We start from the raw sequence: 27,732 nt of genomic DNA, 5'->3' as shown, positions 1-27,732 counted from the left end.
GCGTGCAGTTGATTGCCCCACAAACTGAACATCGACAACGTCAACCATGAATCCTGCAGGGATGTTCATAAATCCCTAAGAGTATGAGGGGCAGGAGACCTCTTTTGAACAGAATGTTGCAAAGCATCCCAGATATGCTCAATAATGTTTATGTCTGGGGAGTTCTGCGACCAGTGGACATGTTTAAACTCAGAAGAGTGTTCCTGAAGCCACGGTGTAGCAATTCTGGATGTGTGGGGTGTCGCATTGTGCTGCTGTAACTGCCAAATTCCGTCGGAACGCATAATGGACATAAGTGGATTCAGGTTATCAGACAGGATGCTTATGTATGTGTCACCTGTAAGAGTTGTATCAAGATGTATCAGAGGTCCCATATCGCCCCAACTGCACATGCCCCACACCATACAGAACCTCCATCAACTTGAACAGTCTGACACACAGGCCGCATGGCTTGATGAGGTTGTCTCCATACTCGAACATGTCCATTCACTTGTTACAATTTGAAATGAGACTCGTCCGACCAGGCAACATGTTTGCAGTCATCGGCAGTCCAGTGTTGGCCTTGATGGGCCCAGGTGAGGTGTAAAGCTTTCCGTAGTGCCATCATCAAGGGTACACAAGTGGGCCCTTCGGCTCCGAAAGCCCATATCGATGAGGTTTCATTGAATAGTTTGCATGCTGATACTTGTTGATGGCCCAGCACTGAAATCTGCAACAGTTTGTGGAAGGGCTGTGCTTCTGTCACATTCAATGATTCTCTTTAGTAGTTATTTGTCCCATTCTTGCTGGATCATTTCCCAGCCACTGCAATGTCAGAGATTTGATGTTTTACCAGATTTCTGATGCTCACAGTGTGCCGACTATAGCACCCTGTTTAAACTCACTCAAATCTTGATACCCTGCCATTGTAGCAGCAGTAACCAATCTAACAACTGCACCAGACACTTGTCGTCTTAGATAGATGTTGCCGACTATAGCACCATATTGTTCCTGTTTACATATCTCTGTATTTGAAAATGGATACCTATACCAGTTTTGTTGGCACTTCAGGGCAATAGTTGTACATGGTGCAATTGAATAAATTTGTTAATGTTTTCAGAAAATAGAGAAAACAAAAGTTACAAAGAAAGTACCTTTACTGGCCTTCAAAGTAATCACTTTTACATAGAACATGCTTTTGACATTGATTGTAAAGCTGTTGGAAACTGTCAGCAAATGCTTTTTATGGAATCACTAGCAGCACTGTTGTCATGTATGTGGGCAATTGGGCTTATAATGTCTTTGCTAATCTCCAACTGTGACAAAGGTTAAGGCCAAAAATTTAGATGTGAGGGAGTGATTCTTTTCAGCGTGCCTGTCTGTGGCTCAGCGATCATCTTCATTTTGAGTTGATACCTATTCTCATTACTACTGATATTATCAGAGTATTTGCGCAAGTTATCTGTTGCATGGAGTGATAAACACGGCCTCATTTCATCAAGATGGTGTCTGTGACAAGTGAATTGCTGGCCACACGAATGGGCTTCCATGACGGGCCAAAAACGGAGGCCATTTCTTTGGCTACCGTATTTACTCGAATCTAAGCCGCACTTTTTTTCCAGTTTTTGTAATCCAAAAAATCGCCTGCGGCTTAGAATCGAGTGCAAAGCAAGCGGAAGTTCTGAAAAATGTTGGTAGGTGCCGCCACAACTAACTTCTGCCGTCGAATATATGTAGCGATACACAGACATGCTTTGTAGGCACAAAGATAAATACTGGCACCAAAACCTCTGCGTCAGTAAATAAATAAAAAAAAAGGTGGAAGACGAGCTTTTTTTTCTCCGCCCCGAGTTTCGACCACTGCATTTTCATACATTATCCAACGAAGTAAATACAAATTCCGTATTGTTCATCTTCGAATGTATTAGAATTTCAATGTACTACGAAAATCCGACTGGCAAGACTGTTTGGGATGTTTTTCAATATGGCCAACTGTACGTTCTGAATTTTTTCCTACCTGTGAGAAGAGATGGTTGCTAATAGTAACCTGATGAAATGTGAATCACAAGCAGTATTCTCTTCACCATTCACCATAAGAATAATACGAATATAAACATTTTGCCATGTGTTCTTCCGTGTTTGTTGCTATCTCATTTAAATCCTGTCTGCCTAATAAACTACGAAACTAGAGTGAGACAACAGCAAACGCGGAAGAATACACTTATCGTGTCTGTTTATATTCGTATTATTCTTAGCCTAATAGTGATACAGTCAGAAATGAACCACGGCAACTGACTAGATTTTTAAATCTAAGATGACTCTAATTTCTGTGCAGAATTTGATGTACTAAAGAAGCGGCCGCAAAGATTTTTCAAACGGAGAAAAATTTGCGCCTAACTCTCGTTCAGAACATGTTCTATCATACGCAGCCTATTATTTGGTTCTTGTTGATCATTCTCAAAGAAAGCAGCAGTGTAAGTAACAACAAATAGCCGTCTCTTGACATTGCTTCGCTAATGAGACGGTTCGCCTCTTTTTAGTTGTAAGCGGCGGTAGCGCGCACAAAAGCAAGCCATGCCGCGAACGGCGACAGGCCGTAAACACGCACTATCAGAATGCGACAAACAATGCATGACACATTACAGTGATGCATTTTCAGCTTAGAGTGACGTAAACACCTATAACAGAGAAAACGGCACTTATCAGATCAAACAAAATAAGCAATCGATTCAAACCAGACGAAGCACGTGAAAAAGGAAGGGTACCCGTATAAATACGGACGGAGCGCCTGACGCATAGCAATGGCTACCTGGTAAAGCTTACGACTCGAACCAAACTACTGTAGCTGTATCGTCATTCATTCGACCTAAATTGTGTCTCATATTACAATGGACCAACTTTGTTTCGATTTGGAGGTGCGGCCTAAAACTTTTATCTCCCCTTGAATTTCGAGTCTCAAATTTCAGGTGCGGCTTAGATTCGGGAAATCTTTTTTTCCTTTTTTTCGAGTCTCATTTTTCAGATGTGGCTTAGGTTCGAGTGCGGCTTAGATTCGGGTAAATACGGTATCTCTTAAGGGATCGGGCCAACCAATCTGAAGCCCATCATTTCCCACTAATGTGCAGGCCCTGCCCATCGGATCTAGTCTCATTGATCTGCCTGCAGTCCGGGTCTGTTTGTATGTGGCATAATGCGGTGGATTTTCGTGTTTTATCCAAGGACCCAGAACTGCGGTGCTCCTCGGCAGGCCAGAGGTCACGGGTGATGGATTTCAGGAATTGCGACTGTCTCACCCCAAGTACATTGTGCAGTGTGGCATTTTTCAGACTCATTTATTCTAGTACATTTTAGCACTTTGAAAGTAGGTCATATATTAGAAAGTATGGACAATAAGAAGAAGAAAATTGTCGGTTGTTGGTGGTTTGTACGATATGTACTCATATATGTCTTGAAAGAAAAATCACACAATACCTGTAAAATAATAGACATAAAACAATGACTAAGAACAGACAATAATAAACATAGTAGAACTGACATTTTTTGGTGGTCACCTATAGCGTTGGTTTGCACAACTCTTCCCCTCTTCCCTGCCTTATACACTTCTTTCAAGAGGCCTACTTTTTTCTGAGGTTATTTCTGAAATCAGTGGAGGTATTTTAAATCTGTCTTCAGACTCCAAAGAAACAAGTTTTTTTTTGTCAGAAATGTGTTTAGTTTTATTGAAATAAAATAACAACAGTAGTTTTATTGAAATAAAATAACAACAGTGGCCCTAATGAAACACACATACCATTTGACTTGCTTTCCCCATCTAAAAACAGTTCATTACAAAAGATGTTGTCATTAGTACTTAAGATTTTTGCTCACACGGGCCAGAAATCTACCATGGGGCCCCAACCTTCGCAGCATCTTTTCCCTTCCTTGCTGCATGTTTATCCTCTTGCTATTCTTTTTCCTGTCCCATGGGGAACATGTCTGGGGTGGTTTTGGGAATGTCCTGCACTGACTGTAGCTGACATAAGAACAGTCTCGCCACTGTTTTTCATTCCTTTTTCCTTTCTTTGTTCATCTTATTGTATCCTTCCTCTGCTTTGCCGTGTGAGTCTCCTCTTTTTTCTTGTTCCTCCCTGTGCGCTCCTGAAGGCCAGCCCATGTGTCTGACGTGTAACAGGTGACTAGGTAATGCATAATTCCCAGCCTGGGGTCGACAGGTAGGGTTTGCACATACCCCCTGGTACATGCCTGGTCCAGGGAGGTGTGATTGCCTGAGCTGTTATCTTCCCAAATTGCCAGTTGGTTCCTCTGTCAGGTGTTCCGGAGGTGTGACCTGAGGTGTGAACAGTCATAAGGCAGGTGCACCTCCTTGTGAAGGGGGCTCCTGTTGGAAGGAGCCCGCCATCGGAGACACTGGCAATCGTGGGGGATTTTCTTGCAACGAGCCAATCATCTTCACACTCAAAATCTACAAAATATAAACGGAATGAGGCCAACAGTTCAAAGATCCTCCCAGCTGCGCTCCAGTTCCTCGTGGTTTCAACTACTGAAGACGGTCAGTCCTTCACCATGGTAAATCCATTTATTATTCAGAAAGGTGTTGATGCAGTTGCTGGCCCTGTGATATCCTGTTGTCGTTTACAGAATGGGACTTAGCTTTTGGAGACAACTTCTGGTTCTCAAGCACAACTGCTTGCTGCTTTGCTTCTCCACGGCTATCCTGTTCGTGTTGAGACCCATAGAACTCTGACTTCTTCCCATTGTGCTATTTACACAAGGCTGCTCTATGATCTGACAGAGGCCGAAATCCAAATGTACCTCTCTGATCAGGGTGTCATTGCCATCCATGGGATGATGGGAAAGGTAGATGCCTCCTTAGTTCCCACGTGCACTTTTTTCCTCACCTTTGATCAAGAGGTGCTTCTGTCCAAGTATAAAGCATGCTATGAGGTTCTCACAGTTCAAGCATACATTCTGAATCTGAAGCACTGCTACCAGTGTCATCGTTTCAACCACACTTCAATGCCTTGTCGACACCCGGCCAAATGTGTAACCTGTGGTAGGGATGCGCGTGAGGGCGACTGTCTGTCTTCTTCTCCCTGCTGTATCAACTGCAAAGGGTGACCATCCACATCCTCTTGAGATTGTCCCATGTATCTTTATGAGTGTGGTAAAGGAAAAAGTTCCTTACACTGTTGCTCGCAAGTTATTGGCTAGTCACGTACCCTGCGTTCTACCACCTGGCCCTTATAGTACTGTTCTTGTCAAATCTCACTCCATGAAGGGCATGGCCACACAGACTTGGCGACCTCAAATTCAGCTCTGGGGTTCTGAAAGCGCCCAGTGTTATGGTAGCATCGCAGTCCCCTTGTCCACCTGTGCAACAAGCCATCAAACTCTATCCTCACGGAGCGAAATCACCAGCTGCCCAATGAATAGGCTGGAAAGGACAGGAGGAATACTCCCATGAAGATTTCCTTTCCTTCATTTATCGCCCTGTCCATCTTTGTATCAGTTTTTCTGTCTCCTTCTATTCTTTCTTTTGCTATCTCCATGTAGTATCTAAAATTATTTGATTGCATTATGAACATTGCAAATGGCTACATAGGTTTAAATGTGAACATTTTTGGTTAGGCTGTACAGTGACTGTTGTTGGTGTCAAATAAAACAGCTTCACTCTTACAGGTCAAAATTTATTTCTACAGCAAATTCTGAGAGGTTTAAACCTTCAAGTTGGATTTATGTTTCTTAATACAATATCTGTGTGTTGTGTTAGACCTTTTGGATAATCTGTGACACTGTTTCCAGTAGTTACAGGCTCTTTTAAACACTGAAGGGAATAACAAGAAAGTAAAAGCAGTTTGTGACCACTGGAGATAGTGCCACAGGTTACCCCAAACTGTTTAACACAACACATACATGCCATCTTAGTTCACATAGATTGATCTCTCTCTCTCTCTCTCTCTCTCTCTCTCTCCCCCTCTCTCCCTCCCCCTCCCCCCTCTCTCTCCCCCCCTCCCTCTCCCTCTCTCCCTCCCCCCCTCTAACCCTCCCCCCCCCCTCCAGTACTACTCTTGGCCCTTTTTAAGGAACAGCAAAACAGGTCAGATATGAGATTTGTGAGATATTCCTCAACTCTGGCACGAAGGGCAGTATTTTATTGAAGGGTGTCATCACATGTGGTGTCATTAAACTCCAGAATCTGAAACTGCAGGTAAGGAGTGGCAAAGAAAGGATGAAGTCTGCCAAGTGATGGTTAAAACATGTCTCTCAGCCGGAAAAGTTCTCATGACTGTGTTTTTCGACTACAGATGAGTGCTGCTCATTGGCTTTCTTCCCAACTGATGTGCAGTTAATGTAGTTTGCTACTGACAGTTGTTAACATTAGCAAAAGCCGCTTATTGGAACAAAAGATTAGGAATGCACATCAGGGATGTCATCCTTCTCCATAAATAATACGATTTGTACGGTGAGTTAGACAAGGGAGAAACTGGAGGACAGGCACGGGGAAACATTCGACCACCCTCCCTATAGTCCAGATTTGTCTCTCCCCCCCCCCCCCCCAATTATTTTTTGTTTGTGTCCATGAAAGAATCACTTGGTGGGAAACAATGAAGATGTTGAGGAGTGTGTGCACTTTTGGTTGATGAAGCACTAGCAAACTTCTTATGAATAAGGAATGCTCAAGTTTCCTAATTGTTGGCTAATGTGTGTATAGCGAGCAGGAGCTATGAAGAAACATGTTGATTCTTCACTCAAGATATAATAAAAGATTAAAGTGTCCAACACTGACTATCAAAACTATTTGTCTGGAAATTATGCCACTGTTTGTCTGGATGCTTCACTAGCAAACGTGACAGCTACTGCTTGATGGTGGTAGTCCTGCATCAGCTTCTCTTCTCAAGTGTTTACCCTCACCAGTTACCACAAAATTATAGAAGTGCAATGTGTTACTCAAGCCAACTGAATAGTATCAGCCTTACGCACAAATGACATTTCGTTTTTAAAATTAAAATGTTATTTTTTCTACTCAAATGGTACGCAAACTAATTTCAGAATGATTATTTTCAAAAAGCGATTGCTAGCAACATTACACTGTTGTCGTGCTCTGGGCCCACTGTGGCTCCTCCATAAGGAGCGCTAGTGCCCAACCTTTTCCTATTCATAGATCCTCCATATATTTCTTCCACCTTCAGTTTTTAATTCTTTGTTTAATACTGGCGTACGATCTGAGCCTTTAATATTCACACAGCTGCTCCTCTTTTCTACAAAGCTCACTCTAATTGTACTAAAGGTGGGATCTATCTTTCCCCTAGTCATTCATATTTTTCAGGGTGACTACAACCCAGGACAACCGGGACATACGAGAAAAGCCCGAGAATTTTTTCATCCCGGAAAAACCCCGGAAATTTTTTAGAATTCCAGGAAATTTTCATTGTTTTAGTTTTCAGTTAAATTTTTGTGATTTTGACTGGTAAGAACCAATACTCTAACAAAGGATATTACTGTGTCCTGAAAAAAAAAAAAAAAAAAAAAAAAAAAGTGTGTCAAAGGCTTCAGCAAGACTACAATGCTTCATAACAACAAATTGTCTCCAATGAGTGTGACATGACAACTGTTTACATTAGATCCGTTTGAGGAGTTGTGGGTGGGCTCTTAACGCATGCGCCGTTGAATCGCGTATGAGTAGTACCTTCTCCCACTTCTGGCTACAGATGTGTGGCTGGGCACCATTATCTAGTATTGCCCTGATGCGGAAATATCATAGATCCAGGGCTGATGCACAGAGCAGTCTGCTGTGGGGAGGTGAGTAATCTCCACGTGACCTGTGCTTACGTTTAGTGATTTTGCTGTTTCCTCTTCATTTATTGCTGTCACATTAAATGGAAACAAAATGGATTTCTGTTTCTGGGATCTTATCAAATGAATTAAAATACATTCGCACAATTGCAGAAGGCTAAAATATGTTCTTAGTTTCAGATTTTATTTCCACCTTTCTGACAGTCTAGCATTAATCACCTTGCAGCAAGTTATTTTTGTCGGTTTGCTAAAGAGATTTGGCTTTTATTAGTCTTTCCGCTGAGGCAGTCAATATATTCGAAATGGAGCGTTTAATTTCACACTATTGGCCAGTTTCAACTGGTTGCTGCATTTCAGGTGCAAGTTTTCCATCACCATTATGCCATAATAAAGAACCAAACATGAGATAGTACAGTACTGGTACTCCCAAGAAAATTTACATCCAAACCTGGACATAGAATGCGCACTTAAGCCGAATTATGCATTTTAGTGCGGTTCATGAAATTCCGATGCTCTTGAAGTGTCTTCTGATGTCTTGTTTCTTTTATGACATAATGTAAGATCTTTTAATGTTTTACATACAAGCTTCCTGTGTCATCGTAGCTGTGCAAACTCAGTGACACCTGTTATCTGGCGATCTCTGGCAACTGCTGAAACGAACCAATTTGTAACATGTCGTGGGAAAATATTGCAAATGGTGGTTTGAGAAGCATTACTTTCAAAGAAAATTCTTTTCACGCAAGATGAACTATGTGCAAGAATGTATAATGAATTTCTTAAGTCACAGAGCATTTGATTCTTATTTAAAACTCAGCTCCTTGAGGACGACCATTTAGAAGATCAGACATTTACATCATTCTTAAAAATTTTACTGGCACATTTGTGTGATGTATCTTAAAGTGTAACATGCGCAAAAAAGATAAACATTAAAGTGGAAGCTTAGCTTCTCTTGCAGCTTATTAATCTAAGAGACCAATATTATATGTGAAAGCTGTGCTTTTCTTGTAGCAACACTATGTATATTAATTTAAACCATTATTTTTTCTTATTTGTGTGTTCGCACTACAACGATCTTGCTGTTGGCTGACTGCATTACGTGTCCTATGCTGTCATCAACCGGTGATATCACGTGAAATGAGCTATGACTGTCTTACAAAAGCACATCGTAATCTAGATTTCAATGCTTCGAAAAGTAACATGCTGTGTTTGGTGGAATTTGAATTTATACCTTTTTAACACGAAAATATGCAGCGGACAGGTTGCTGCACATCAAAGATCTTTCCAAAACGTGTGGCTTTTCCCCTGAGTTTTGTTTTCTAAAGTGTCAGGAAATTCTAAGTCGGTGTATAAAACTATAAACATTCAAACGATTGATAAGTTTTACAGTGCCGAGGAAAAGTATAGTGTCATTTGACACGGAAAAAGAGTATTTTCACCATGGAGAAAGTGTATTTTTAACTGAGAAAAATCTGGGATTTTTTTTCCTCGTCCACTTATACACCCTGTTTTTGCAGCCTTCAGTTTGTCCTCTTGCCATTCTTGCCCAGCCATTGTGTACTTTCTGTCAATCTTATTTTTAGATGCTTGAATCTACTGTTTGAAACCAATATTTGTGGTCCGAGTCCACTTCTGCACCTAGAAATGTCTTACAGTTTAAATTGTAGTTCTGAAATCTCCATCTTACCATTATATCATCAATTTGAAATCCCATTGAGCACTAACTCTTCTAAAGTTGAGGTGTTCAGTGATAATGGTACAAGCACTTTCAATACTGAAACAGTTCACCAACAATCACCTTGAATAAGCTCTTGAATAGCATAAGTGTTGTCTTCTATGAGACTTGACCTTGGGTGATGAGTGTGACCTTCATTTTCTGCACTTTCATGGCTGCCCTTAAATTGTGTGGCCCAAGTAAACACTCGGTTATGGGACAATGTATTGTTTACAAACTGTGCCTTTAAAATGTCAGACAGTTTAAGCTCTTCATGTGTTAAAAACTTCCATAGTACATTGCGCAACAGACGAAGGAACCTCTTGTTCACTCATGCCTATACTGAGGCCAGAACAGAGTGCAGCAGCAAACAGAGCTGGTTCCCCCTCCCTAATTCACCTTTCCTCAATCCCTCACACCACCATCCTGCTCTGAACTGCTCACACAGTACACTCTTGTATCACCAGTTGTACTGCATGTCTCCTGCTACAGTTCACACATTTCTCCCTAAAACATTTGTAACTGAAAATATAATTACAAAGCTCCATTATTCATACCTAAAAATGTTCAAATAAAGACCGCAGTTGAAGTAGTGTTTTGAGTAGCCATTTTAGAAGCATTGAATGTATGTTGCCTCAAACAGATTTGCATATTGACATATTGCAAGTGTTAACAGTTTGGATTATTTCATTTTATCAGTCACAGGTTAATCCGTGGCATACACTCAGCAATGAAACCGAGTTTGTTTTTCGCAAAGTTGCACTTGCAGCTACATACTTCCACAACGTAGTTAGCGTGTCAGATGCGACAAATGCTACCTTCAAGTTTCTTCTTCTTTCTTCTTATGAAAAATTTTACCGACTATGTAGCAGAGGAACAAACTGTAAAAATCCATGTTGTTGACAGAATGTATGTCAGGATGCTACTGATAATCAGTAAAAAGCGAAATTACAGCACAGCAGAGTTTTAAATACTAATAATTTGTATATTTTTTTGTGTGCACAATTTATTTCTGGGCACAGTTTGCTTGCCACTTCTTGGTGCCTTCACAAACTGACATTATTTTAGACCAGACGTGATGGTAGCAGCTCACACATCAATAGATGACATTCAACAACTTAAACTGAAGTCAATTGCTGTTTTCCGTTGGAAACATGAAAACCTGAAAACTGGAAAACATCAATGAATATCTCACCTTTGTTACTGTCTATGTCTCCTTGTTTTTATATTATATATTTCCATTTAGAAGAGACTGGTTCGGTCTGGGACATAAATTTTGCAGGAATTGCATTCCATCTTAAGTCTTCTTCCATCAACTCGAATCGTTAAGCTTAAAGAAATAGCAAACGCATATATTGTTTAGAAAACATGCGATGTATCAATTATAATTATGTTAACCAGTTAATTTATGTCTCTCGCAAAACTTGTAATGTGTAGCTGGTTTCAATTTCTCTCTCGTCTAGTTCTGCAACCAATTTGATCTCTGATTTCTGTCAACAGGAAATTTGAATAACATGATGCCTCTAGGTCAATTGCTGTTGCAATTTGGACCTTGGTCTGTATAAGAGAAGCAAAATATTGAGGAAAATATTACTGAAAGACAAGAGAACGTAAGTGGTGATGAGGTGGAAGATGTAATACAGTGGCAAAAATTTGATAGACTCCTGAAAGTTCGAAGTAGAAGCAGGCCATGGAATAGACGCATTCTCGCAGAACTATTCAAACTGTTGGGAGAGCCAGTCTTGACAAAATTACTCCACCTGGTGTGCAAGATATGAGACAGATGAAATACCCTTAGACTTCTGGAGGAACATTATAATTTCAGTTCCAAAGAAGACAGGTGCTGAGACGTGTGAGGACTACCAAATTGTCAGTTTAATATATCATGATTGCAAAATACTGACACACATTACTTACAGAAAAATGTAGAACTTATAGAAACTCACCTCAGATGATCAGTTTTGTCTCTGATTATGGAAGAACATGTGAGGCAATGCTGACCCTACATTTTATCACAGAATACAGGTTTAAAAAAGGCAAACCTATGTTTATGGGAGTTGTAAGTTTTGAGAAAGCTTTTGACTATGTAGAATGGAACGTTCGCTATTGAATCTGAAGGTAGCTAGTCTGTGTACCCTGGTATGAGCTGTTGGAGATGATGGCTATGTGCTCGTGAGGTGTGCGAATTTTTATGAATGAATGCTTATTTGCTTTTCTGATGAAGACTTTGGCCGGAAGCTAATGTGTAAGTGTCTTTTTGTTGTACATGTGTGCAACTTAGTGTGTTGATTAGTAGTAATTATATCTTTTTCTTTCATTGTTGATATTCCAACATAGTTTCCATTGTTTCAGAATGTAAAGAGTATTTACAATTTGTACAGAAACCAGAGTGCAATAATAAGAGCCCAAGGGCAGTAAAGATATTGGAATTCTGTTAAGAGACGGTCAAAGGACCTGGAAGAGCAATTTAACGCAATGTATAGTATCATGAAAGCAGGAGATGAGCATCAACAAAAGACAATAAGGGTAATGGGGTGTAGTTGAATTAAATTAGGCAATGCTGATGGAATTAGATTAGGGAATGACGTTTCAAAGTAGTAGATGAGTTTCATTATTAGGTTAGCTATGTAATTGACAGCAGTTGAAATGAAAAAAATATAAAGCAGATTTTGGCAGTAGCTAGAACCATTTCTGGAAAAGTGAAATTTATTAATATCTAACATAAACTTAACTAACTGTAAGGAAGTAAGTTTCTGAAGCCATTTATCCTCTTCTACGGAAATGGCATGTGGCCAATAAGTAGTTCAGGCAATAGGATAATACAAGCTTTGGAGAGTGGTGCTACAGAAGAAAACTCAAAATTAGATGGGTAGGTTGAATAACCAATGAGGAGGCGCTGAATGAAATCGGAGACAAGAAAAATTTATGGCAAAAGTTCACTAAAAGAATCATATCGCTTATTAGGACACATCCTGAGAGTAGGACTAATTGGTTTAGTAATGGAGACAAGGGGGGAGAGAGGATGTAAAAATGGTAGAGGTATGCATGAATACAGTAAGTGTGTTCAAGTGGCTGTAGGTTGCCGTAGTTGTTCAGATAAGGAAAGCCTCCTTGCATGGGATGGATCAGCATGGAGACTTGGCGTCAAACTAGTCTTCAAACTGAAGATTATGATAACAACATAGTACCATTGATTAAAAAGTTTCTAAGAATTACAGCAGCTGTCATGAAAATAGGCACCTCAATGTTATCTCACTGTTGTACAGCATTAACAGTTAGTGATAATTTCAAATGATTTTTTTTTTTAACCTCAGGAAAAACAATCACTGGCACATTTGTACTAGAATGATACACAATTTTAATAGCTGATAGATGCATGTGACACTTGCACATATTTAATTGTGGAAATATTAAAGTATTCCAAGGTAAAGAATAAAGTACTGTAAGAAGTTGAAATTGTTCTGCCTCCACAATGAAAATGTGGTCCCTGATGAATTTGCATTCTGTTGGACATTGTGGAAAACTCTAGCGAGAAAGTTGTTAAGAAAACAATGAAATATGGACATCATTGCTGTCTCATGTGAACACATTTTGTTTACCAGAGACTGTGTGTGATAGTGCATGAATAATTGCATGTCGCCACCAGGATTTTAGTTCGGTTGGCTCTCATTAATACTGCCGAGAATGTTGCGTACCTCCCAAAAATTTTTATTTGTAGCTCTTACAGACCATTCATCACGGCATGCATAATCTAAAAAGCCCATATACGCTATAAAAATGTAACTGTAGGTACTTTCAGGCCAGTATTTTGATTGAAGTCTAGCAAAACACATTTATGTGTGTGTGATTTTGTGAACCCCAAGTTCTATTGAAATATACTACAAGACTACAGTCCACAGCATCCAGCATGTGTATTTTACCAGGGTGTATATGACCTGGGAGATCTGAGAAAAACCCAGGAATTTTTTAGAATTCTGGGAATTTTTTATTGTTTTAGTTTCCAGTTAGTTTTTTGTAATTTTGACTGACAAGAAACAATATTATAACAAAGGGTATTACTGTATCCTGGGACTGCAGAATAATACTGCAGCAATGAAACATGAACAATAGAAAAAAGACAAAAATAAAACTTAAGTTGCAAACGAGATGCATCACATACAACAAAAAAACACAGTGCTCATACAAGCGTCTTGAGAGGGGGTAGTAGTGCCTAACATCCCGCGCCCGTTGGTCTATTGTTTAGTAATATGATTTTGAAATGCATACCTGTTAATTTTTTAACACATTCTAAGTTGATTTCTGAAAGAATCATAAGTTGATTTTTGAATGCGTGCACAGTGTATGTGATGTCTTTGCTGGGGGAATCCCCATTGCATTTAGAAATAAACTTTCCCACAGACAAAAGACAATAGGGCTATACAAGCTGAGTGGAATAAAGCCTAATGAGTGAATGCCAATTGCTGTTAATGTGGTTGACTGGGTCTGCGAATGATCAGCATTGTTATAATTACTAGCGAAAGCCATAGATGCACACTACCAAAGTGGAAATAAACAACTATCAGGCATAACAGGTAAAAAAGATTATGTGTTATCTTCTTGATGTATCCAAGAAAATGAAATTTTGACAAAGTTTTTAGCCAGACCACTACACTAGTAACGGCCAGTTGTACAGTCCCCAGATAGCAGGTGCTTAAGTTCTGTTCTGGGAGTAGCGCGGAAAATGCATTGTACAGATATGTAATAACATCTAACTGGAGAATAAAGGCTGGATAACGAAACCGGTGATTGTGGCAGGGTTAGTGAAGTTAACCGGAGAATAAGTTTCGAAACTGGCAGAAATAATTACAGAATTACTGATGACAAGATTGTTTGTTAGAATGAGGAAGGAGAAAAAATGGGGACATCACACAAATTTATATAAAAAACATTGTGAATTATATTTTGTCGTGTCATAAAAATGACCATTTGCTCCAAAACAGCATCGTTTATTTGGTGTGTATTACTGCTGCAATATTAGACAGGTCTATTTCGTTTTATCTAGCACACTGTGACAAAATACATGTAATCAGATTGAGAAACCACACCAGTCATTGCACTATTTGTATTAACAGCTTTTTCAGTCTTAGACACCGACATTTCGTTTTTTTGTGTAGAAAACATTGATGAGGTAATAGATTCTTTCGCAGAAAGGAAAGCTCGCCATGTAAAGCCGTAGCAAGATTAGGGAAAAAAATTTGCTAGGACTTTAAGAAATGTGTACTGTCTTGCTTGTCGCTTGTCTTTACTGGTTTTATGTATCCTATGTTTAATTTTATGTCACACAAAACAGCAAGTTATTATTCCCACAGGACATTTTAATTTCTACTGTCCTGAATATAGCTTGATGGCATCCATTACGAAATATACACATTTGAATTCAGCAGGGGGAAATACAGTGATGTGCGATAGAAGACTGCTGTGTGAAGATGCGTGGCACTGTACTTTGGCACACTTATGACCAAATAACATGTCTTACATTTCCTCGAAGACATATGTTTTATGTATCAGACATCTTCAGAAAGATGTGCACTACAAAATAAACATTTTGTGAAAAGTCGATTTAATTTCTGGTGTCGTACTTCAAACATTGGAGGGGGGTGGGGCAGAAATATCGTAGATCCGGGACTGGTACACAGAGCAATCTTCATTGTAGTGGGGAGTCTCCACATGCCCCGTATTTACATTTAGTGATTTTGCTGCTTCCTCTTCGTTTATTGCTCTCACTTCAAATGAAAGCAAAACTGATTTCTGTGGACGGGAGCTATCAAGTGAATTAAAATGCATTCACATGATCACAGAAGGCTAAAACAAGTTATTAGTTTCAGCTTTTATTTTATTTCCACCTCTCTCACAGTCAAACATTAATCACCTTGTAGAACAATGGAGATATTTTTGTTGGTTTGCTAAAAAAAATTGGCGTTTATTAATCTTTTCCTCTGAGGCAGTCCATTTACTTGAAACGAAGTGTTTAATTCCACACCATTGGCTAGTTTCAACTGTTCGCAGCATTTCAAGTGCATGTTTTCATCTTCTAGCACATATCACATTACGCCATACTCCTAAGAAAATTTACATCTGAATCTGAACATACAAATGTGCACTTTAAGCCGAATGATGCATTTTGGTAGGTTTCACTGAATTCCAATGCTCTTGGAATAACCTCTGATGTCTTGTTTTCTTTATGATATAAGACATTTTAATGTTTTACATGTACGAACGTACGGGCTTCATGCATCGCCGTAGCTGAGCATCGCAGTGGTGCCTGTTATCTGGTGCTCTGTGGCAACTGCTGAAATGAACGTATTTCTAACACTTGTGGGAAAATGTTGCAAATGGTGTGGTGGTTTGAAAAGCGTTTCTTTCAAAGTAAATTTCCTTTTGCGCTAGATGAACTATGTGCGAGAATGTATGATAACTTTCTTAAATCGCAGACCATTTGGCTCTCATTTAAAAATCAACTCTTTATGAACGACTATTAGAAGAATTTCGAGCCCAGATGATCAGACATTTAAGTCATTATTAAAAATTTTACCAGCACATTTGTGTGATATGTCTGAAATTGTAACACGTGAAAAATGATCAACGTTATATGTGAAAACTTAGATTATCTTGCAGCTTATTAATCTTCGAGGCCAATATTATATGTGAAAGCTTTACTTTTCTTGTAACACCATGTATATTAATTTAAACCATTAACTTTTCCTATTTGTGTGTTCGTGCTACTGAACAATGATGTTACTATTGGCTGACTGCATCATGTGTCCTATGCTCTGAATATCCGCCGTCATCTGCTGGCAAGATCATGTGACATGAGCTACGACTGGCTGCCCATCGCAATCTCGATTTCAATGCTTCGGAAAGTAACATGCGGTGTTTTGTGGAATTCGAATTTATACTGTCGTCGTACGAAAAAATGCAGCCTACATGTTGCTGCACATCACAGATCTTTCAAAAACGTGCCGCCGCCCCCCCCCCCCCCCCCCCCCATTTTCGTTTTGTAAAGTGCTGCGAAATTCTACACTGGTGTATAAAACCGTAGCGATTCGATGGTTGATAAGTTTTACATTTCCGAGGAAAAGTATACTATCACTTAACATGGAAAAAGTGTATTTTCACCCGGGAGAAAGGATATTTTTAACCGGGTGATCGGGAAAATTTTTTTTTCCCTATCCACATATACAACCAGTTTACACAAAACGTTGGTCATGCTGCTGCAGCATGTCTGCAGTCGAACAAAAATTTTTGTCCATTGTTTTACTTTCTGAATTAAAAACCTACTGAGTGGAGAAGACAAAGAACAGAGGTCTCTGAAGCAGAATAATTAGTTTTTTCACAAAAGTTACTCAGTATTTTTCTAGCTGTCAATCACTGTCCTCTGTCATCTTATCGAAGTACAATTCTAAGCCCTAACTTTTTGTCAGAATTGCAAAATTCCTAAATTTCAGTTTTTATTTACATCCATTTCTTGGGGAATAAAATCACGTGCTCACATCTAGAGATTCTGCCAATGTCACTGCACTGTTAATATAGAATGCAGTCGATTTGGAAATATCACGAGGTTATGTTGTCATTTGATAAACTTCCACAAAATTTGTAAGGGACTGGCCACTCCGGTATTTGATGATTTCTTTCATTGTGTGGGTGTTTTTTAGTTAGTTACTGTTTTTTGCTTGGTTTGCTTCAGGCAGTCCAATACATTTCACCATTTTGCTTTGACCCGGAGCATCAGATAGTAAACATTATGTGCTCTACATGATTAGGTATGTACAAGTGATCATTTCCTTTTCATGCAGTTTTTGCTTGCATGAAGATGGCGTATAAGTGGCAATGATATTATAGATGGACTTTATTAGGATACTGATGGTGCATCTCCTGATCAGTGAGCAACAATAATCTCTTCCTCTGTGCGAGCCAGAGAATTGAAAGTTAGCAGCAAAGAAGAGATTTATGACAAAATGTGGTTTGTTGCTTGCAAATGGAATATTTCTTGTGATGGGTATGGTGATCTCACCAAATTTCCATACTCCATTAGGAAATGGTGATCCAGATTCATCATCAGTCTTTGGTCCACATTATATTTTGAATATTACCAGCTGTAATGCTATGCCCGACCTCATTCGTGAACTTGTTAGTGCAACAAATAAGTGTCCAGCGCAATAAAAACTGAAGGTATCTCCACTAACAAAACATTTAAGATGGCACTTGTGGAGAGATGTTTCATTGGATGATATGAAGGTATATCTTGGCTTAATACTGAACTCTGCTCTGATTAAAAAGTGGTCCTCTTACCTCTGGTTTTTCCTGCTCTCTACTAAACCTGATTCTCACCGAAATTGAAGTCAGAGTTGGCTATAAATGTGGGTGAAAAAGTTAAAAGTTTCCACCTTTATGACTTTATTGCTATTTGACTTCAAACGAGAAGGCTGCTGTTATAGTTCTTATACCTCCATTACCAAGCATCTATCCCAGAACTCGGAATCAGTTTGTAGCTTGCTTACCTATCAGCTTCCAGGGCAACAGAAACTTGATTTTCAATATTTTGCATCATCATTGACAGAATTTGAAAATTTTAAATGTTGTCATAACCTGCTTATTAAGAGGTATAATCTCATGTTAAAAGTTTAGTATGGTAAGTCAAGAATTAAGTTATAAAACTGTGTGTTTATCTGGAGGCAACATTAACTGACAGCAAGCAAATACCCAGACTTTATACATCCAGTATTTGAAATGAGAGCACTGAGCAATTTCCAACAAACTTTACACGTAAATTCATCACTAATTTTTCTCACTGGTAACCTCCACAAACCGATGAAAGTAAAAAAGTTTATTGCTTACTACATTTTCACTGTTCATGCAGTAAAACTTTAGCATCTGACATAACATTTTAATTTATTACTTCTTTACTACCAAGGAGGATCAAAAAGTAATACACAATTTTTTTCACTCTTGGTATTGCAGCTGGAGTGTTGAAATTTCCAAATGATATATAGTTTGAAGTTTGCGCTACAGAGGGCGGTCTGTTTTCATGTGCAGCTATAGCAAGAGAAACCTGAACTACAAAGTTAACATGTTACTGTCATCAACTTGGGAGGAGCAGGAAAGTGTAGCTCAGTATTTGTGGGCCAAAGGGCGTAAACTGAGTGAAATTAAGAGAGAATGCATGGTATGTTTGGGGACATAGTGTCTCCAAGAGGGTCGTATGGACCGTAGTGATTAGCCATGCTCCACGTGGCGGGTAACAGCTGCAACCCCACAGAATGTTGGAGCCATTGAGGCAGCAGTTTTGAGCGATCGGTGTGTGCAACTGCGAACCTTATTGCAGCAATTCAACATTTCCAGTGGTGCATTGTACTGTATTGTCCACCACACATTGAAATTTCATAAAGTTAATGCTTGCTGGGAGCCTAAGAACCTGACAGACAACCATAAGGGCGAGCGAATGATGACAGGCTTGGATTACTTAACATATTACACTACAGAAAGATATGACTTTCTGAAAGGAATAGTCATTGGTGATGAGTCATGGATGCACCACAACATTCCCGAAACCAAGCAGACCTCTTTGGCGTGGAAACATGCAGGTTCCCCAGTACGAAAAAAATTCAGACCGATCCAATCTGCTAGGAAAGTGCTTGTGCAATTGCTCTCGGATATGCATGGTGTGTTACTGGTGGACTTTGTTGAACACAGGACCACATTAATGCTGATGGTATCAGTCTTCTTCATGACAGTGCTCAAATCCATGTTGGTGCTCCTGTTCGTGAGAAAATCAACAATTTTGGTGGGAGGTGCTTCAGCATCCACATTACAGTCCGCATCTTGCTCCATTGGACTTTCATCTGTTTCATTCCATGAAGAAATTGCTGGCCAGCTGTCACTTTCTGATAGATGTGGAAGCGAATCAGCAGATGCTTATATTCTAATCAAACACACTACTACGAGCAGGGCATATTGAAACTGATGCCATGATGGAAGAAATGTGTTGGGAACATTGGTGGCTACGTAGAAAAGTAGTTAAAAGATGTAAGTTTTTTTTAAAAATACCTATTAAACATTTTGATGATTAAATTACTGTGCGCTTCTTTCCAATCTTCCCTCATAACAACTTTATTCGCAACACGATTTGCAGACAGTATCCATACATATCTGTGAATGTACCTACAAAATTATGTCATTGTACAGCACACAGTTCAGGAGACATGATGTTATAAACTTTGAGATGTGTGAGAAACTTGCTGTTGCCAAAAATGAAGTGCATATTATCCAGACTGTATTCATCCACTGAGTGACTTCCAGCAAACTTTTAAGCATAATTTCAAGTATTTGCTGAAGTTTATCTCACTGATTTGCTCAACTTCAAATATTTAACACATTAACTCATTTGTAAAGTAATTTGATGTTTGAAACAGTTTTTTACATGGAAGTTCAATTCTTTAAAGAATTGGGAGTTAACTGTCACTGTACAGATTTGTGCAATTTGTTCATAAGCTATAGATCAAAATTATCTGCATGAGTAGATCAAAAATTTTATGAGAAAATTTCACTGTATGTGGTGGCTCTGTATGATCTGCTGTATTCAGGGCAAGTAGTAAAAATCCTAGTAACATTCTGCACAGGCAAATGGAATGTGAATACAGCAGCAGCCATGTGAGATCCACTGCAGGATAAAGACCTTGTCTTTTCTCTCTTGAAATCCTCCAGATAACTAACATGGTCCATCTGCTATCCATTCGCCTGACTGCTTACCCACCCGACTTCCATTTAACTATCCATAACTGTATCTTCTGCTTCAGTCTGTTCTTCGATTCATGTGTAATTGTTGCACTGTCTCTTAATGATTCCCAGTATGCTCTACTTTCCAGGATGCTGAGCACCCTTCTGTTTGTGAATGAATTTAGTGTTTAAACTCGATTGATGATTGGCTTTGGAGTATATAAGTGAGTTATTGATTCTATTTCATGCATAAAATTGAATTAACAATTTGAGTGTACACTCGCAAGCACACCATTAATCAATCAGGCCGAGAGAACTTGATAGCTCACTTTAAAACGTGTGTTTCTCACTGCCATTAGTCGGTACACTCTGATGATAAACTTTATAGAATTCAGACACATCAAAAGTTTAGTTATGAAAACTATCTTTCCTATATTTTGAATATACAAAATTTTAGTCTTAATTCTAATTGACTCTGTGTGAATTTTTGTTTGATTTGTGGTTTTTCTATGACTTGTGATTTTCTTCATAAACGTTTTTCGTTGGGCTGGTGGAAGTATTTTGCGAGCAATGATTCTGGCATATAGAACTATTTCTTTGGTTTGTGTGGCAGTGACTATAGAAAAGTTAGTTAAAAAAAGGTTTTTGAAGTGAAGACTGTTCTTTCCTATTAAAAAAATGGCTGGTATTTGGAAATTTTTCAGGTCCAGGAGGACCACCCCCTGGTCATGGTGGGCCACCTGTCCACGGAGGTCCCCCGCAAGGCCCTCCAGCTCCCCATGTGAATCCTGCATTCTTCCAGCAAGGTGCTGGCCCACCACATCAAGGGCCACCACACCAGGGTCCACCACCACCACATGGTCCTCCTCACGGCTATGGGCCACCTCCAGCTCCACAGGTACAGGTTTTGCTGTTCCATTTACTGTTATCATCATCATTATCATATCATCATCATCATTATTCACTTTGTCAGGTCATTGTAAAGTGGAAACAGTGATGATAGGGATATTTATCTGAACAGGTATAATCCTCAGTCTTTAATAAGTCATGTCGCATCTAATAGATGTCTTTGCTTTTTGAAATCAGTTGCTTAGTCTTAGTTGCACTAGGTGTACTTTGCCCTACATGTTTAGTTTGTTCTTCACAGAAAAGCATTATACTAAATGACCTGGACCAAGCTTGTCCTTGTAAGCTAGATATTCTGAAAGTACTGTCATACTTACAGCCACAGTATGGTGCACCACCACCTGAACATCGTCCTGAAGGACCTCCTCCAATCAGTGAAGTTGAATTTGAAGAAATAATGGGACGGAACAGAACAGTTTCAAGCTCTGCCATTGCTCGTGCAGTGTCTGATGCAGCAGCTGGTAAGAGCACTGTTTTAAAAAGAAAAAAATATTATTAAGGGAAGTGTTTCAGTTTAATTATGCTATTACTCTGTTCTGCTGTTACAGGTGAATATGCTAGTGCAATTGAAACTTTGGTCACAGCGATTTCTCTAATAAAACAGTCAAAAGTAGCTAATGATGATCGTTGTAAGATCCTGATAAGCTCGCTACAAGATACGCTTCATGGAGTAGAGACAAAGAGTTATGGATCTGCACGAAGAGGTAAGCACATAGAAAGTAATGCTTGTGGGTAAAATTTTCAGACTGGGGAAGGATTTGCGTGTGCGTGCATGCGTGTGTAAAGGAATTATGTATCCCAGAATCTAGAATGCTGTTTTGATGAATAAAAAAAAAGATTTAACTGCAATCATGTCAATGACATGCAAAACAGTCTTGAAGTTTGTTCGCCCATATTTTCTGGCATGTTCAGAAAATGGAACAAACCCACTCCTATTAACAAAATGTGCCAAGAAAAATATGAGTTTTGATGATGCTTCAATGTGCTGTTGCACTGAAATGACATACCTTCATAACACATAAATTGCAATACAGAGTAAGTGAAATTTCAAAATGTTTAATCACAAGCCATAAGTATCTCATCATTTTATTACAACAAATTACCGTATTTACTCGAATCTAAGCCGCACTTTTTTTCCGGTTTTTGTAATCCAAAAAACCGCCTGCGGCTTAGAATCGAGTGCAAAGCAAGTGGGAGTTCTGAAAAACGTTGGTAGGTGCCGCCACAATATAACTTCCACCGTCGAATGTATGTAGCGCTACACAGGCATGCTTTGTAGGCACAAAGATACAGGGTGTTTCAAAAATGACCGGTATATTTGAAACGGCAATAAAAACTAAACGAGCAGCGATAGAAATACACCGTTTGTTGCAATATGCTTGGGACAACAGTACATTTTCAGGTGGACAAACTTTCGAAATTACAGTAGTTACAATTTTCAACAACAGATGGCGCTGCAAGTGATGTGAAAGATATAGAAGACAATGCAGTCTGTGGGTGTGCCATTCTGTACGTCGTCTTTCTGCTGTAAGCGTGTGCTGTTCACAACGTGCAAGTGTGCTGTAGACCACATGGTTTATTCCTTAGAACAGAGGATTTTTCTGGTGTTGGAATTCCACTGCCTAGAACACAGTGTTGTTGCAACAAGACGAAGTTTTCAACGGAGGTTTAATGTAACCAAAGGACCGAAAAGCGATACAATAAAGGATCTGTTTGAAAAATTTCAACAGGCTGGGAACGTGACGGATGAACGTGCTGGAAAGGTAGGGCGACCGCGTACGGCAACCACAGAGGGCAACACGCAGCTAGTGCAGCAGGTGATCCAACAGCGGCCTCGGGTTTCCGTTCGCCGTGTTGCAGCTGCGGTCCAAATGACGCCAACGCCCACGTATCGTCTCATGCGCCCGAGTTTACACCTCTATCCATACAAAATTCAAACGCGGCAACCCCTCAGCGCTGCTACCATTGCTGCACGAGAGACATTCGCTAACGATATAGTGCACAGGATTGATGACGGCGATATGCATGTGGGCAGCATTTGGTTTACTGACGAAGCTTATTTTTACCTGGACGGCTTCGTCAATAAACAGAACTGGCGCATATGGGGAACCGAAAAGCCCCATGTTGCAGTCCCATCGTCCCTGCATCCTCAAAAAGTACTGGTCTGGGCCGCGATTTCTTCCAAAGGAATCATTGGCCCATTTTTCAGATCCGAAACGATTACTGCATCACGCTATCTGGACATTCTTCGTGAATTTGTGGCGGTACAAACTGCCTTAGACGACACTGCGAACACCTTGTGGTTTATGCAAGATGGTGCCCGGCCACATCGCACGGCCAACGTCTTTAATTTCCTGAATGAATATTTCGATGATCGTGTGATTGCTTTGGGCTATCCGAAACATACAGGAGGCGGCGTGGATTGGGCTCCCTATTCGCCAGACATGAACCCCTGTGACTTCTTTCTGTGGGGACACTTGAAAGACCAGGTGTACCGCCAGAATCCAGAAACAATTGAACAGCTGAAGCAGTACATCTCATCTGCATGTGAAGCCATTCCGCCAGACACGTTGTCAAAGGTTTCGGGTAATTTCATTCAGAGACTACGCCATATTATTGCTACGCATGGTGGATATGTGGAAAATATCGTACTATAGAGTTTCCCAGACTGCAGCGCCATCTGTTGTTGAAAATTGTAACTACTGTAATTTCGAAAGTTTGTCTGCCTGAAAATGTACTGTTGTCCCAAGCATATTGCAACAAACGGTGTATTTCTATCGCTGCTCGTTTAGTTTTTATTGCCGTTTCAAATATACCGGTCATTTTTGAAACACCCTGTAAATACTGGCACCAAAACCCCTGCGTCAGTAAATAAATTTAAAAAACAAAAAAGGTGGAAGACGAGTTTTTTTTCTCCGACCCGAGTTTCGACCACTGCATTTTCATACATTATCCAACGAAGTAAATACAAATTCCGTATTGTTCATCTTCGAATGTAGCAGAATTTCAATGTACTACGAAAATCCGACTGGCAAGACTGTTTGGGATGTTTGTCAATATGGCCAACTCTACGTTCTGAATTTTTTCCTACCTGTGAGAAGAGATGGTTGCTAATAGGAACCTGATGAAATGTGAATCACATACAGTATTCTCTTCACCATAAGAATAATATGAATATAAACATTTTGCCATATATTCTTTCGTGTTTGCTGCTATCTCATTTAAATCCTATCTGCCTAATAAACTACGAAATTAGAGTGAGACAATAGCAAACGCGGAAGAATATACGTATCGTGTCTGTTTATATTCGTATTATTCTTATGCCTAATAGTGATACAGTCAGAAATGAAGCACGGCAACTGACTAGATTTTTAAATCTAAGATGACTAATTTCTGTGCAGAATTTGATGTACTAAAGAAGCGGGTCCAAAGATTTTCAAACGGAGAAAAATTTTTGCCTAACTCTCGTTCAGAACATGTTCTATCATACGCAGTCTATTATTTGGTTCTTGTTGGTCATTATCAAAGAAAGCAGCAGTGTAAGTAACAACAAATAGCAGTCTCTTGCCATTGTTTCGCTAATGAGACTTTTCCTCTCTCTTTTTTTAATTGTAAGCGGCGGTAGCGCGCACAAAAGCAAGCCATGCCGTGAGCGGCGACAGGCCATCAACACGCACTATCAGAATGCGACAAACAATGCATGACACTGTACAGTAATGCATTTTCAGCTTAGAGCGACGTAAACACCTATAACAAAGAAAATGGCACTTATCAGATCAAAGCAAAATAAGCAAACGATTCAAACCAGACGAAGCACGTGAAAAAGGAAGGGTACCCGTATAAATACGGACGGAGCGCCTGACGCATAGCAATAGCTACCTGGTAAAGCTTAACTGCTAAGCTTAACGACTCGAACCAAACTACTGTAGCTGTATCGTCATTTATTCGACCTAAATTGTGTCTCATATTACAATGGACCAACTTTGTTTCGATTTGGAGGTGCGGCCTAAAACTTCTCTCTCCCCCTTGAATTTCGAGTCTCAAATTTCCGGTGCGGCTTAGATTCGGGAATTTTTTTTTTTTTTTTTTCCTTTATTTCGAGTCTCATTTTTCAGGTGCGGCTTAGATTCGAGTAAATACGGTATATCAGTAATGACATGTTTTCAAAAGATACCCTAGGCTAGTGCTTTGAAGTAGCGTATATTCGTAGGTGGAAGTTACAATATGAAAGCACCATATGTGCGCTGAAATCCAATATAGTGGCTGCAAAGTTCTTCTTGTGTTGTAGGGAGTGTTCTTGCCTCTTACTGGTTAACTATTCTATTGCAATTGTTACTGGAACATCACAAAATTTATTTTGTGTTTCACACATAGCAAGGTTTCTTCAAAGTAAAATAACAGGAAATTGATATTACAGAACTTACAGCTCCATGTCTACACCAACTTTTACATCCCATGTCTGGATGGCTTAAGGGAAACTGAGCAAATGAGAAAGGCCCTATTGAAATATAGAATGAAATTCTGACACTTCCATAAAGCAGTTGATGCGCTATATTGTTTGGAAGACAAAGTATCTGGAATAGCAGAAAAACATAAAATCATTCTCCTGTGGGAAAGTTATCAAAAATAAGATCCCTGTTAAAATGTGAAATTATGTACAGGAAAATTAAATGCATGTAACATTAGGATGTTACAGTGCAACAAGCAAAGATGGTGAAAAGGGTTCAGTGTATGAAGAGCAAAGAGGAATGAGCCTCACAAAACATGTGTTACAGGAATCCTTTAAAGATGAGAATCTTGGATCTGTTGAACAAAAGGAGTGGCCTGAGAAAAATTTGCCACACAGCACCCCCCCCCCCCCCCCCCCCACCACACACACACACAAACTACTCCAAACATCCCACCTTGCTCCCCTTCTCCTTCCATTACCAGATTGACTATTCCTTGCTATCTGAGGATGTGTTATATAAATTGGTCTCTTCTTTCGTCAACATGTGCCATAAATTTAATTTTTCCCCACTTCAGTGTAGTACCTCGTCCATTGGTTATTCAGTCTCTCCATCATATATTTTTAACATTGTTGTGTTGCACTACATTTTCAAAGCTTTTATTTATATTATTGTCTGAACTGCTTATGGTCCACCTTCCACTTCTGTACAGGGCTACACTTTAAAGAAATCCTCAGAAAAGCCCTCCCAGGATTTAAATCTGTATTATATATTAACAAATTTCTCTCTTCCGGAAATGCTGTTCTAGCCACTGTCAAAATCCATTTTCTGTTATTTCAGTTTCAGCGATTCTCAATTATCCCTCAGCATTGTCTAATTTTATTCAACTACATTCCATTACCTTTAATTTTCTTTTGTTGCTGCTTGTCTCCTTCTCTTTTCAAGACACCATATATTCCCTTAAACTGCTCTTTTAGGTCCTTAACTGTCTCTTAACAAAATTCTGATGTTATCAATAAGCCTCAGAAGTTTTTGTTTACCCTCCTTGAACTTCAATTCTTTTTCTAACTTTTTCCTTGTTTTTGTTTACTGCTTCTCAATCTACATACGGGATAATGTCAGGGATATGTTATAACCGTGTCTCACTCACTTTTCAAATACTGCTTTCCTTTCCTTTCGTGTCGGTCGGCTCTTACAATTGCGCTCAAGTTTTTGTACAAAGTGGGTATAATCTTTCAATTTCTGTATTTTGTCCCTGCTAACTTCAAATTTTCAAGGAGTTTAGTCCAGTCAGCAATGTCAAAACCCTTCTCTAAAGCTACAAATTCAATGAACATAGGTTTGCCTTTCTTTACTCTATTATCTACGATAAAATGTAGGATCAGTATTGGCTCGTATGTTGCCATATTTATGTAGAACCCAAATTGATCTTCTGAGGCAGACTTCAAGTTTTCCATTCTTCTGTAAATAATCCGTGTCAATATTTTGTGACCATGATTTATTAAACTGATGGTTTGGTAGTCTTAACACCTGTCTGCAACTGCCTTAATTGGAATTGAAATGATTCTATTCGTCTTGAAGAGTGAGGTTCTTTCAATTGTCTCTTGTATTTTGCACACCAAGTGGAATAATTTCATCATGGCTGGCTCCCTCAGATCTCAGTAATTCTGAGGGATTGTTGTTGACTTCAGGGGCCTTGTATCAACTTAATTTTTCAGTACTTTGTCAATTTTTTTTGCTCTATTACACTTGCAGTCTCGACTTCACCCACTTCCTCCTGTCTTTCTGTAGAGCTTAAGCTTACTCCCTTATAGACCTTCTTACACAGTCTTTCCACTTTCCAACTTTCCCTTCTTTGCCTAGTAATTGCTTGTCATGTGAGCTCTTGATATTCGTGCAGCTGCTTCTCTTTTTTCCAAAAGTCTCTTCAATTTTACTGTAGGCGACATCTGTTTTACCATAAGTCAGGCATGTTTCTACAGCCTGTACAAGGTCTATTTAAAAAAAAAAAAGTGGAACTTTGTCCAAAGGATTTTGATATATTAACCTTTGACTTACCATGTATGATTTCCTTCAAATACTCTCCTCCACAATTGATACACCACTCCAAGTGTTCTTTCTACTTCCTGAAGCAGTGTTGGT

The 27,732-nt window shown here is 39.4% G+C and overlaps 1 protein-coding gene across 8 annotated transcripts in view; it reads left to right on the top strand.

Annotated features, from left to right (window-relative positions):
* The window catches only part of LOC126095166 (cleavage and polyadenylation specificity factor subunit 6), a 193,632-nt gene that overhangs the window by 112,959 nt on the left and 52,941 nt on the right, over window positions 1–27,732 (top strand). For all 8 annotated transcript variants that reach the window (XM_049909892.1, XM_049909890.1, XM_049909889.1 and 5 more), the window contains 3 exons: window positions 20,941–21,134; window positions 21,462–21,603; window positions 21,691–21,846. In XM_049909892.1, coding sequence (XP_049765849.1) covers window positions 20,941–21,134; window positions 21,462–21,603; window positions 21,691–21,846 — 492 coding nt within the window. The remainder of the gene's footprint in view (window positions 1–20,940; window positions 21,135–21,461; window positions 21,604–21,690; window positions 21,847–27,732) is intronic.

The sequence above is a fragment of the Schistocerca cancellata genome, chromosome 8 (genome assembly GCF_023864275.1).
Source record: "Schistocerca cancellata isolate TAMUIC-IGC-003103 chromosome 8, iqSchCanc2.1, whole genome shotgun sequence".
NCBI lineage: Eukaryota > Metazoa > Arthropoda > Insecta > Orthoptera > Acrididae > Schistocerca > Schistocerca cancellata.
The sequence above is the reverse complement of the archived record's forward strand: the minus strand, read 5'-3'. Positions and strand labels throughout refer to the sequence as shown.